The sequence below is a fragment of the Chelonoidis abingdonii genome, chromosome 1 (assembly GCF_003597395.2).
Source record: "Chelonoidis abingdonii isolate Lonesome George chromosome 1, CheloAbing_2.0, whole genome shotgun sequence".
Classification (NCBI taxonomy): Eukaryota; Metazoa; Chordata; order Testudines; family Testudinidae; genus Chelonoidis; species Chelonoidis abingdonii.
The window spans coordinates 220,806,138-220,818,840 of NC_133769.1; the positions used below are offsets into that span (position 1 = coordinate 220,806,138).

The 12,703-nt window shown below is 41.0% G+C and overlaps 1 protein-coding gene across 1 annotated transcript in view; it reads right to left on the reverse strand.

Annotated features, from left to right (window-relative positions):
- LOC116823321 (uncharacterized) overlaps nucleotides 1–12,703 on the reverse strand; it is a 61,583-nt gene that overhangs the window by 15,252 nt on the left and 33,628 nt on the right. The window contains exons 3-7 of the mRNA XM_075059796.1: nucleotides 8,360–8,447; nucleotides 6,226–6,401; nucleotides 3,578–3,785; nucleotides 1,508–1,589; nucleotides 792–886 (exon numbers count right to left, since the gene is read on the reverse strand). Of these exons, the coding sequence (XP_074915897.1) occupies nucleotides 792–886; nucleotides 1,508–1,589; nucleotides 3,578–3,785; nucleotides 6,226–6,401; nucleotides 8,360–8,423 (625 nt within the window). The 5' untranslated portion in view covers nucleotides 8,424–8,447. The remainder of the gene's footprint in view (nucleotides 1–791; nucleotides 887–1,507; nucleotides 1,590–3,577; nucleotides 3,786–6,225; nucleotides 6,402–8,359; nucleotides 8,448–12,703) is intronic.

Below are 12,703 nucleotides of genomic sequence, written 5' to 3' on the forward strand. Positions count from 1 at the left end.
ACTTACACATGTAATTTTTGCCTATAAATGTGTTTATTATTTATTTAAATTTGAACATTCTAATGCAGAAAGCAGTGAAACAATAGGAAAACAACATACTTAAACTCACGTCACAAATCACTTGTATATCAGTGTTTTCTAAACTGATGTACAGGACCATGTATCCTATACATTCTTAAGCAATATTTCTACTATCAGGAACAGTACATAAAAGTGATGAAGGTAAGAAAGCAAAAGAGAAGTTCTTGCTTATCACCTCTTGTAGACCAAGGCATCTCAGCACTGGTTATGGATCATTTAACTGCAGTGTGGATGGCTTAAAAATGTGGGCATTAGGCTACCTGGTGTTAAACAAATTAAAAAATGAGGGAAATATTCAAACCAGAAAAGTTACAGGGTATAAAATGTCTAAGGGGAAAAAATCTTCTTGCTTGTTTGTTTTAAAGTTACTGCTTATGCTGCTGGTAAGGAACACACAATAATAGTAAAGTTGTTCTTCATCAGAAAGACAAAATGATAGCCGCCATATCTGGATCCTTTATGTTGGCTCCTCGTTTAACTTGTTTCACACCATAGCCCTGTAATGAGCTGTGCATAGGGAACCAGCACAGAACTCATTGCACATGCATGTTAACCTAGTAAGATCTCAGTTGGGAGGTTTCTGGAAATACAGTTAAGAATCCCAGTATCACACCTTTATTACCGAAGCACAAGACAGTAAAGGCCCAATTTAAAGTTTAGTTTTATATTTTAATCCCAGCATGGCAATTTCCAAACTCAATGTCACTTACCATCACACGCATGGGGGCTGTAAACTTTGGGTATAGACACCGTTCTGCTGCTGGGAATTCCATTCACCTCATCTGTTTGTAAACCTTCTTTCCTGCTAAGAGCAAAGATATGGGAAAACAGTACCACTGATCGTTTATTGCTCTTTAAAGAACATGAGGGATCATGACCATTAGTGCTTTTTCTTTTTGTATACAGCTGCTATCAAAACAAAGATTTCCAAAGCTGCTGAAAGCAGATGGCAGCTTGGAGAGAATTATTCCACCTTATCAGAAATGCTCAAATCTTAGCACATCCTATCCAGAACAGATTCTGACATGCTGGTTGGTTAAAGCAGATTTTTGACTACAAGGTACAATTTATCATATTCTGTGGGTGGGAAACTGAATAAGATACATCTATTACATATTTTCACTACTTGTTTAGGTAGTAAAAACTGTGTGCCTATAGAATTGCTCAGCATAGATGGACATTCAGTACAAAAACAAAATACAAAAGGGGCTTGTAAAGGCTGGAGTGAAACTTGCTGTTCTGATAAGGGGGGAGGTAAATTGTTTGTTTTGGTGATACCATTATTTTACAGTTCATGCAGCTTTTTTCCATGATGTCCAGTTTGACTCATTTCTTCTCAATGTGTACTGCTTGCTTATAGTGTCATTCCCTGGTTAGCATAATAAGGTAATAGAAAAAGATTACATGCATTTCTCCCACGACTTACCCATACTGCACTGATGATAGAATTCTAGTCTGAGTGTCTTTTTTGCAAAGATCAGTCCAAGGAATTAATGTTGTGGTCTGGCCTAAAAAGAGTAGTTGAATGCAGAGTTTATTTTTTTATACTGTCTATTATGTCTATTGTTGAATTACCAGCCTTTCACTACTTGATTTTTCTCAGGATAGTATTTAGAGCAGAGGTCAGCAACCTTTCAGAAGTAGTTTGTCGAGTCTTCATTTATTCACTCTAATTTAAGGTTTCATGTGCCAGTAATACATTTTAACGTTTTTAGAAGGTCTTTTTCTATAAGTCTATAATGAAACTGTTGTTGTGTGTAAAGTAAATAAGGTTTTTAAAATGTTTAAGAAGCTTCATTTAAAATTAAATTAAAATGCAGAGCCCCCTGGACTGCTGGCCAGGACCCAGGCAGCGTGAGTGCCACTGAAAATCAGCTCACATGCCACCTTTGGCATGCATGCCATAGGTTGCCTACGCCTGTTTTAGAGATTCAAAAAGCGCTGGCATGAGATGGCAATTTTTACATTAACAAAACCATTTTTGAATAATAATAATGAAATGAAAAAATAAATGGGCTGATTTCTGAAAATTAAGTTTAAACTTTGTAAAGGAAGGAGGTTTTGATGTTTGAAGGATTTGAAACACATCTAATTGCTAAAATCTATCTAAATTCCTACCATGTTCACCCATGTGCACTGTGCTAACTGATTGGTTGTTTGCTTTGTCTTGTTCCTTCCTTTTATCCCTCCAGTATAAGCCTTGCTCTTCCTGTTCCTCTCCATCCTTCATTTTCCCTTTATAGTCGTCTCCCTCTTGCAACCTTTTCCTTGGCCTTCATTTGCCAATGGGGCTTCAGCCCTGCACTTAGGGATGTGTTGAAGGCTTTTGCTGAATCAGGGCCTTCAATGCAGCAAATATGTGGAACCTTTGGAATGTGTGCATGCTGCCATGCTCAATAGCTGTTCTCTTATGAATAAGGTTTCCAGTGGTGCAAATGTGTCCTCTTAGTAAATGGCAGAAGGGATACAATCCATCTAAAAAACTAAATATCTAATTCATTTATAACTTTTTAGTGCCTTCCTAATGAGCACTTGAACCAGCTTCTATATGCACAGAATGGTGCTATTTCTTTGTCTATTCATTCTTGCATAGCTGTCTCCTTCACTCTCCCATCCCAATGACTTTTCAAGCTGGACCATTCGTAGGTCCTGCTTTGCCCTTTGTACACACACAGGTTTTTCAATTGGTTTCAATCAGTCTCTCATTAATTGAAGACCATTCAAACTGGGGCTCAGAACTTTTCTAAAGGCGAACTGCAGCTTCAAAAAGGTGGCATGTTTAAAATGAGAGCAGCAGAAAGTTCACCAAGTAAGATTATGGGGCCATTCTATAGGCCCAAAACCTGTCTTGAGAGGCTATTGTTTGTCCTGAGCCCTTGGGGTGTTGAGTACATTATAGAATTCAAACTGAACAACATCCATCCTGTAAAGGCGCATTTGCACAGTCTCAAGTGTGATCGGTATGGCACAGAGTTCCAATCATAACAAGAAAAATTGTTCTGAAGTATACAGCCCTAGCAGTAAATTGTGTACTTATGCAAGGCACCCACATTCACGATACAATATAGGGAAGAAGAGTAATGACTGAAATCGAAACAAATTGACTACTCTGTTTTTCCAGTAAAAGCGGAAGTCTTAGAAATAAAACAAGCGTGCATTACATTTCACCAAGACACTCTTTTATAGCTCTTGTTCTCATTAGAGCCTGGGGTAAAACAGTGTACTTCAGTGGCAGAAAATACAGAACAGGATTTAGAACACCCTGCTCTGTATTTTACTTCCAAAATGATGGGGTATCACATGCTGTACAGGGGAGCTACAAGTTTTTCATGAAAAAGCATTTTATTTAAACTCTAACCATTTCAAGTAGACTCGTTAAAATGTTTCAAATGCCATGCATCAGTGTCATGCTTTTCATTGCTTGTCTTTTCCTAGACTTCTAAGGAGTCTGAGAAATAAACTGTGAAATGACATATTTTGGGGCTGCCTGCTTTACCTTTCTTTCTGGCTGTTGCCATCTCTGCTAGCCGTTCATATTCCCTCTTAACATCCCATAGCTCTTCTTTCAGTCTGTGGTTTTCCTCATTTAGTTGGTGACAGAGTTCTCTCAACCTCCTGGACTCGCGTCTTAGTTGAAAAATCTCCTCATGCAGGTCCTGATTATAGGTTGCTAGTGGAGCATGCCTCTTGCTCATTGTGTTCATCTGTAAAATAAAAATGGGATGGCATTATTTCATTGCTTATAGCATATAGATAATGCCTTGAGGGTAATTGTGGTGAGATTTTACGTTTTGGAGAAAGAAACTGTGTGTGTGTGTGTGTGTGTGTGTGTGTGTGTGTGTGTGTGTGTGTGAGAGAGAGATAATAAAGTATAGACATAAGAGTGGAAGCTAACTTCTTAAATGTGCTTTTGAAGTAAAATACATCTTCTCTGAGCTCTTGTAATGCTCATTTAAATACAGATCTGGGTTAAAATAATTCATAGAATTGCTTTGAATTCTACCTGCATGCTTTCCACAGCAAGAATAATTGCTTGGGAAGTTGCAGTAGTATAGGAAAGCCTATAAGATGATTAAAAAAAATGATTGAAATATAATAATACTAATAGAGTAATAGCAGGGTACTATGCAAAATATGGTTAAACTATTTAAGCGCAGGCTGGCTGTGACTAATAATCTATCAACCAAGGAGAGAAATGTACATGTGTTCATGAGCCATACAAATCACCAAGTGTATCATGAAATCCCCAAACGATGTTGCCTACCTTTAAAACTGAAAGCAAATTTTATTATATCCATAAAAGATGTGGAGATGTTTCCCAGTAGCTTTCAGTGCTGTTCTTTAAAACTGGAACTGAAATATAACCATATTGCCCTGGATTGCTCATAAATACTAAGAAAAACAAGTTTGTTTTACTAAAGTAGCTACTTTGTCAATATTGGAACATTTCTTACAGTTAGGGGCCTAATCCCACAACCCATACGCACAGGGACCATCCCATGTGATGAAGGAATTGACTTCAATTGGATTGCTCTCAGGAGTAAAGACTTGATGGATCAGGGCTTAATTACTGTACACCTCTGTTATCAATGAGATGGAGCTGATGTCCTGTTTTAAGGACTTGAGGTACTGTATAAAAAACACAGTACAAAGCCAGCATGGTGGGAGTGGGAGGAAAGAGAATGCACAGGCCTGAGTCTGTTTGATAAACCAGATATTCTCCTTGGTTCATTTTGCTACAATACAAGATAACTGTACATATATTTTATGCATTAAATTGCATAGAAGTCTCGATTTGGTTAGCCAAAAAAGCAACAAAATGACAAGGACTCTTGTGAGAAGGGACAGTCCTGGGAGACAGAGTCCCCTTACGGCTCGGCTCATTTTTCCCCCTCTTCCCCTTTCCAGAAAGTCACACACTGGAATGGCTGTGGGGCTGGATGTGGCTTTCTCCTGAGTTTGCCAGTAACACACTGTCCATCAGCCAGAAGGGAAAGCTGGAGCAACGCTAGGCATCCAAATTCAAATTCACCTCGGCTTTATGTTCCCATTGTACTACAGAGTTAGCACAGCCAGTGCACGTTCTTCTTACACAACTCTGCATCACCCTTCTTTCCCCGTAATCAGGGCCGCCCAGAGGGGAGGGGGGGGCAAGAGGGGCAATTTGCCCTGGGACCTGCAGGGGCCCCCATGAGAGTTTTTTGGGGCCCCTGGACTGGGGTCCTTCACTCGCTCCAGGGGCCCCGGAAAACTCTTACGGGACCCCCGGAGCTTCTTCCGGTCTTCGGCGGCGGGGGATCCTTCTGCTCTGGGACCCTCCGCCAAAGTGCCAGGTCTTCGGTGGCAATTTGGCAGTGGGGGGGCCCCCTGCCACCAAAGTCCCCAGGCCCCCTGAATCCTCTGGGCGGCCCTGCCCGTAATACACCATATTCTGAGTAAGTAGCCAGCAGCGAGGCCAGGGATGGCCAAACCGCAGCTCATGAGCAGCATGTGGCTCATTTACAGTTGAAGTGCAGCTTGCAGAGCCCCACACCTGCCCATTCTCCACATACCAAACTGGGGTGGGGGCAGCTTGGGGTTTCTGCCCTGCAGCAGGGTGATGGTGCTAAGGGCTTCTGCCAGAGATGACTAGTGCCTGCTGAGGGGGCGGGTGCACAATTTAAAGGTTTGCCCCCTACAGTTTGAGTCATGCCCCCGAAACCCAAGCACACCCCTCTCTACTCTCAGTGGGCCCCTCCCTGCAGCTGCTAGGTGTTTGCTGCTGCCTTTCCCCGCAGCTGCCACTCCCAGCATGTTGGCTTCAGCAGCTGCCATGCATGGAGGGGGCCTGGCAGCAGCATGTGACTAAGTGGAGCCAGCAAACTCTGCAAAGATGGGGAGGTGGTACATGACCCTATGTGCCCCCACCCCATGTCATCTCTGGCTTTTCCCCAGCAGGGTGGGGAGTCTGGGGGCTTCAGTAGAGCAGGGCTAAAGCCCTGACCCCCAAAGGTGTTACCTGTGGGGCAGAAGACAGGGCAGAAGCCTCAAGGCGTCCCTCCCCCCAGGGCAGGCGTGTCCCGGCTCTCAAACTTCTGAAGTTTGTCATATGCGGCTCAAAGCTACTCTTGAGCTAGGCTTTCTCGGGCCTGGGAGGTTCCTTACCATTTCCTTGAGAAGATTATTTTCTTCTTTGGATTCCTTTATCTTCTGCAGATATTCAGATTTTAACTGAGCCATTTCATTTTTCAGTTGTGAAATCTCTTTGTCTGCATTTGCCAACTCCAGAACAGTAGCCTCATTGGCCTCCAGAAGATCACCGACCTGATTCTTAAGACTTGCTGTAAAACAAACATACCAGCATGTGTGACTTAGATATGTCAAAAGAGAAACATATCTCTTATTCTTTCTTTGACAATGCACTCCTAGGGAGAGAGAGCTGAGGCCTAGTGCTCTGAGCATCCAATTAGGAAATGGGAACTCCTAAGTCTTAATGACAACAAATCCATCTGTGGCCTGGGGCAATTCTTTAAATGGGGGTTGGGAGGATGGGTAATAAAATGTAGCTGCATCTCTGGCAAAGGGATTAGAGGTTAGTGGGTCTCATACTGTAGATCGGGCCCCCAAAGTGGGTCATGACCCCATTTCAATGGGGTCACTAGGGCTGGCATTAAACTTGCTCAGGCCCAGGGCTGAAGCCAAAAGACTTCAGCTCTAGGCACTGGGGCTCAGGTTACAGCCCCCTGCATCTGGGGCTTCAGCTTTGGCTTTGTCCCAGCCTCCCTTCCCCGCCACCCACCTGGGGCCGTGGGGCTTGGGCTTAGGGTCATGTAGTAATTTTTGTTATTAGAAGGGGGTTGCGGTGCAATGAAGTTTGAGAAGTGCTTAATGTTTAGCTAGTGCTGAATATTATGCTTAATAAATACTGAACAAACATATATAGTGTCTTTCCAATGCAATATAGATGGAATGAAAGACAACATGAAGCTGAATACAGAGAAGGTTTCTTGAGGCTTGATCCTGCATACACTTATGTAGGTGCTTAACTGCTGGTACATGAGCAGTCCCCTTGAGGTCAATGGAACTATTAATGTGCCTAGAGTTTAGCAATACGTGTTTAGGTGATCGAGGTCTTAGTTAGTAGGAAGTTCTACTGATTAAAATTTGCCCATTCCCAGGTGGAAATGCTACCCTAGCAGCCACTATTTTTGCTCATGTGATTCCTTATTTGTGTATTAGAGGAGAGAAATAATGAGGAGCAAGCTCAAGGGGAAAAAAATCCATTAAGTTTCTAAATAGTCTTTTTTTCCTTTGTACTGTACAGTTATTTTACAAATATTGGATTAGCTAGTTGTGTTAGTGGAGGGCAAAGTTGAGTAACAGGAATAAAAGCTCAATGTGATTAGCTAAGAGTTTTGATGTGTGGCTCCCTTTAGTGTTAGTAAGAGTTACAACTAAATTCCATCACTCATGGTACTACACTCATAGCATTTAATGTGGCAATATAAAGCAAAATACATGGTTTAGTGAATAGACTGGGGTGCAGAAGACCTGAGTTTACATACAAGTCACAGGCTCCTTGTATGATTTTGCAGAATCAGTTAATCTGCACTGTAGACTAGGGGAAATATTTTGTTACATCATGAAGAGAGATGTGAGGGAAAATGCCATGATGATTGTGTGGTACGATGGTGATGAGGTCTGAGTAAGTTCTCAGATAGTACCTGGATAATATAACTACATGTATTTTCTGTAATCACGTGCCTAGACCAGTGGTCCTCAAATTCTTCAGTGACATTTCATATCCATATGTCATTTAGCAAATTCTGCCTCAGCTCCTTGTTTTAAGCTACAGCAGAACCTCAGAGTTATGAACACTTTGGGAATGGAGGTTGTTCGTAACTCTGAACAAAACGTGATGGTTCTTTCAAAAGTTTGCAACTGAACATTGACTTAATACAGCTTTGAAACTTTATTATGCAGAATAAAAATCCTGCTTTCTCTTTATTTTTTAGTAGTTTACGTTTAACACAGTATTGTCCTTTATTTGCTTTTTGTGTGGGTCAGGGTGGGGCGGGGGGGGTGGGTCTCTGTTGCTCCTGATTGCGTACTTCTGGTTTCAAATGAAGTGTGCGGTTAACAGGTCAGTTCATAACTCTGGTGTTTGTAACTCTGAGGTTCTACTGTAGCTTCTAATTGCTGGGTGAAAGATGTCCTGCCAAAAAGGATGTGCTAATCTGTGAATGTGTTCAACAAAGAAAAGGAACAACAGACTCAGATAAATGACATTGCTTCATACCAATTTGCTGCTGTAGTATTAAAGCTGAGTTGTGGTCCAAGTTGAGGTGACTGGGGGTTGCCATCTTTTCCTTAAAACTCCTTGCCTCCTGCTAATGAAATCCATTTGTTTAGCATTTATTACCAAGAAAATGTTAACACTTTTCCAGAGTTTTCTTCCCTTTATTACTTGATTTAGTTTTCTTTTCATTCTTATTATCATGCATACATTTACTCTTCACCTCATGTGTCTCCCTATTCTCCTTCATTCTTATGCTCCTTAGTAAATAAAAATGCGAAGCTGCTCCGAGTTTCAGTATTGCAGAACGTCGTCTGTTCTGACCATGAATCTGCAGCAGCTCAACAGTTCAAAACTATTTTTAATCTCCTTTCCTGGCATTGCCATCTGTCTAGTGAAGAGCCCAGATTATCTGTTTCTAAAGCATTTCATTCCTGTGTCCCAGATTTGCTACAGCCCTTTTAAAAAAATTCCTCACCAGTGTTAGCTGCATGGCTGTACGTGCTGATCCTGCGTACCACCAATTTACACCAGTGTTTTGGTTGAAGTTGTTTGTTTGTTCACATAAGCAAAACAGAGAGGCAAGGAAACAGGATGAAAAAATAGCTTTTGTTATTGCTGCTGCTTTAAATGTTACTTCACAATATACTGCAGCTAAATGATTAATTTGGATTTTATTCAAGGACTGATTCTTATATCAACTTAACTGAATGTACTTCAAATAACATTTTTTCACTTTGCTTGCTTGAAGTTATGCACAGCATTACTGTTTACAGAGTGCATTCAATAGTCATTAAGGGGGTTATGTCAGTTGTTTTTCCAGGTATCACTCAATCAAAACCTTTTATCAATGGGTAATATACACCGAGGACAAATTCTCATTTTCAACAGCAAGTGGTCCAAAATAAACATGTCTCCTAAGCTCTGTAGGATGTATGTCTGTGATCACATGAATGTATAATGGCATGTCTACTTTAGAAAGAGGGAGGGAGGAGGGGTATCAGAGGAGTGGGCAGTGTGTGCCAATAAGTTGCAACAAAGTATGCATAGATTGAGTGATGGCACAGTTCCAAGTATACTGCAAGACAGGAGACCACAAACAGCCTTCAACTGCCCCAAAAGTGCACTTTGGCCCTGATTGCATCATAGTAGCCAATGGGAGTCTTCCCAGTGACTTCAATAGGAGTAGAAAGAAGCCACTACTGGTCACTAATTTGCCCACTGGTACCCTTGCTAAAAGACTTTTCTTTGTGAGGTGGAGCACATGTGTGTAATGTGTCCTTTCCGCTAAAACACAGTTCATGGTGAAAGAATGGTTCTCTCTATTATTGTTAGCTTACTTTTTTTTATAACACTTGTCTTATTTTTTTCTTCTGAAGATCTTTGGACTCTTTGGGTCCCTCTTTTCTTCTGTTACCCAGCAGCAATTTCTGATTCAAATGCCTCCTTCAGCTCGCCACATCATTTCTCAAAAATGAAATTGAGGATACTGAATAACTAATTTTATGATTTTCTTTTTTATGACAGTTGACCATGACCAGTGGGCCACACCCTGCTGCCAACTAGGCATCTGAAGTCCAGGAGCAGGGAGCAATTAACACTGCCGTTCTCCCCTGCCACACACACCCCCCCACCACCACCAAAAAGAAAGCACTTCTGAAATCTGTCAAACAGACACAACTCACAGGGAACAAAGGACCAGGCCTTGAACTGATGGTTTTAAATTGTGTGTGTATATATATTTCAAATCTAGTTGACACTAAGCCCGCAAGGTATATTCTCTTCTCAATACATGCACATAGCTGCACTTCTCATTAATGGTAATTATGGACTAGATTTTCAAACGAGTTACATGGGACATTCCATGCTTAAGTTGCATTTAGTTGCCGTGACTGAATGAATCGGGTAACAGAGTTCAAAGGGCCCATTCTAAGAACTTTTACATGCTGATCTTTCATCTGCATATGTAATTGTCAAACATACCCTGCTTGTTAGGAAAAAAAAAATCTAATCACATTTGCCCACTGAACGTGTAGCACTCAGTAAAAAGCTATTACACCAAAGTATATGCAATGCAACAGCACCAAATCTAAAATTAACTGCCCTGCTATTGAGACAAAAACCCATACACACATGGACACATCCCTTGATTTTTGCAACCCTCTGTTTATTCATGTGACTATTCTGGGGATGGCAAAGTGGAGAAAAAGGACTAATATCAACAAATTAATCTCCAATTATATAATTACTGTTTTTTGGATATCTTCAAAAGAGGAACAAATCTGGAATCATCAGTAGTTTATAAAGATTTGTTCCCAACTCTTAGGATTAGGTTCTGCCCAGACATCGTATTAAGTATAGTTGAACTGTACTGGTCACAAAGACAGAGGCAAAGGATTATGTGGATAACAAAGAATTGCATGTGCAATATCAATACCTTTCATATCTTTCACATGTTGAAAGGGAGCCTGACCACAGATAATTATCTGCATGTATTCAGAGGTTTCGCTTCTACACAATATTGGCAGGTGACTAATTTCACAGACATTTAGCAGCAGGAATGTTAAGTGCAGCATTACTACATCAACTTGTATTACTGGTATCAAACTAAAGAAATACGTCCTCTGTTCCAGCTGTGTCTCATTTTTTTAAAGTGCTGTTATACCATCCTATATTTTCTTCTTTGACAGGGTTACCGTGCAGTAGATGGGATGGGTGGGGTGGAAGCAGTAGAGGTGATATATATTGATTTTTAGTAAGACATTTGACACAGTTCCACGTGACAGTCTCATAAGCAAACTAGGGAAATTGTTCAGATTAGATTACTATAAAGTTGAATGCACAACTCGTTCAAAGACCATACTCAGTTATCAATGGTTCACTCTCAAACTGGAAGGGTGTACATAGTGGGGTCTCATTGGGGTCAGGCCAGGGCCTGGTATTATTCAATCTTTTCATTAATGACTTGGAAAATGCAGTGGAAAGTATGCTTATAAAATTTGCTGATGACAAAATGGGAGGAATTCAAGCACTTTGGAGGATAAGCTTAAAATTCAAAATGACTGACAAATTAGAGAATTGGCATGCAATCAACTAGATAAAATTCAGTAAAGTGCAATGTACAGCTACAAAATGGAGAATAACTGGGTAGGTGGTAGTACTGCTGAAAAAGATCTAGGGATAATAGTGGATCACAAATTGAATGAGAGTCCACAATGTGATGCAGTTGCAAAAAGGGCTGATATCATTCTGAGCTGTATTAACAGGATTGTCGTATGTAAAACAGAGAAGGTAATTGTCCTGCTATACTCAGCACTGGTGAGGCCTCTGTTGGAGTGCTCTGTGCAGTTCTGAGTGCCACACTTTAGGAAAGATGTTAACAAATAGAGAGTTAGAGAAGAGCAACCAAAAATGAAAAGTTTTAGAAACATAATGAGGAAAGTTTAAAAAATGGCACTTTAGTCTTGAGAAAAAGATGACTGAGGGGGCCCTGAACAGTCTTCAAATATGTTAAGGACTGGTATAAAAAAGACTGTGATCATAGACTCATAGACTCTGGACTGGCAGGGACTCGAGAGTCATCAGGTCCAGTCCCTGCTCTCATGGCAGGACATACTGTCTAGACCATCCCTGATAGACATTTATCTAACCTACTCTTAATATCTCCAGAGATGGAGATTCCACAACCTCCCGAGGCAATTTATTCCAGTGTTTAATTACCTACAGTTAGGAATTTTCTAATGTCCCTAATCTCCCTTGCTGCAGTTTAAGCCCATTGCTTCTTGTTCTATCATTAGAGGCTACAGTGAACAAGTTTTCTCCCTCCTCCTGATGACACCTTTAGATACCTAAAACTGCTTCATGTCCCTCTCAGTCCTCCTCTTTCCAAACTAAATAAACCCAATTCTTTCAGCTTCTTCACAGGTAATGTTCTCAGACCTTTAATCATTCTTGTTGGTCTTCTCTGGACCTCTCCAATTTCTCCACATCTTCTTGAAATGCGTGCCAGAACTGGAACAATACTCGTTGAGGCCTAACCAGTGCAGAGTAGAGCGGAAGAATTACTTCTCATGTCTTGTTTACACACACCTGTGTCATAAACCGATAGTAGGAGTTAGATAGAACAGAAGTACTTTATATCTCTTTTGACTGTCAGGGGTTAACAAGTTCAGTAGCCTGGCTGTCACCTGACCAGAGACAATCAGAGGACAGGTACTTTCAAATCTTGAGGGAGGAAGTTTCTGTGTGTGCTGTTAGTTTTGGTTGTTGTTCATCTGGGGGTCAGAGGGACCAGACGTGCAACCAGGTCTCTCTCCAATTCCCTGATACAGTTCTTATAGATTCCAA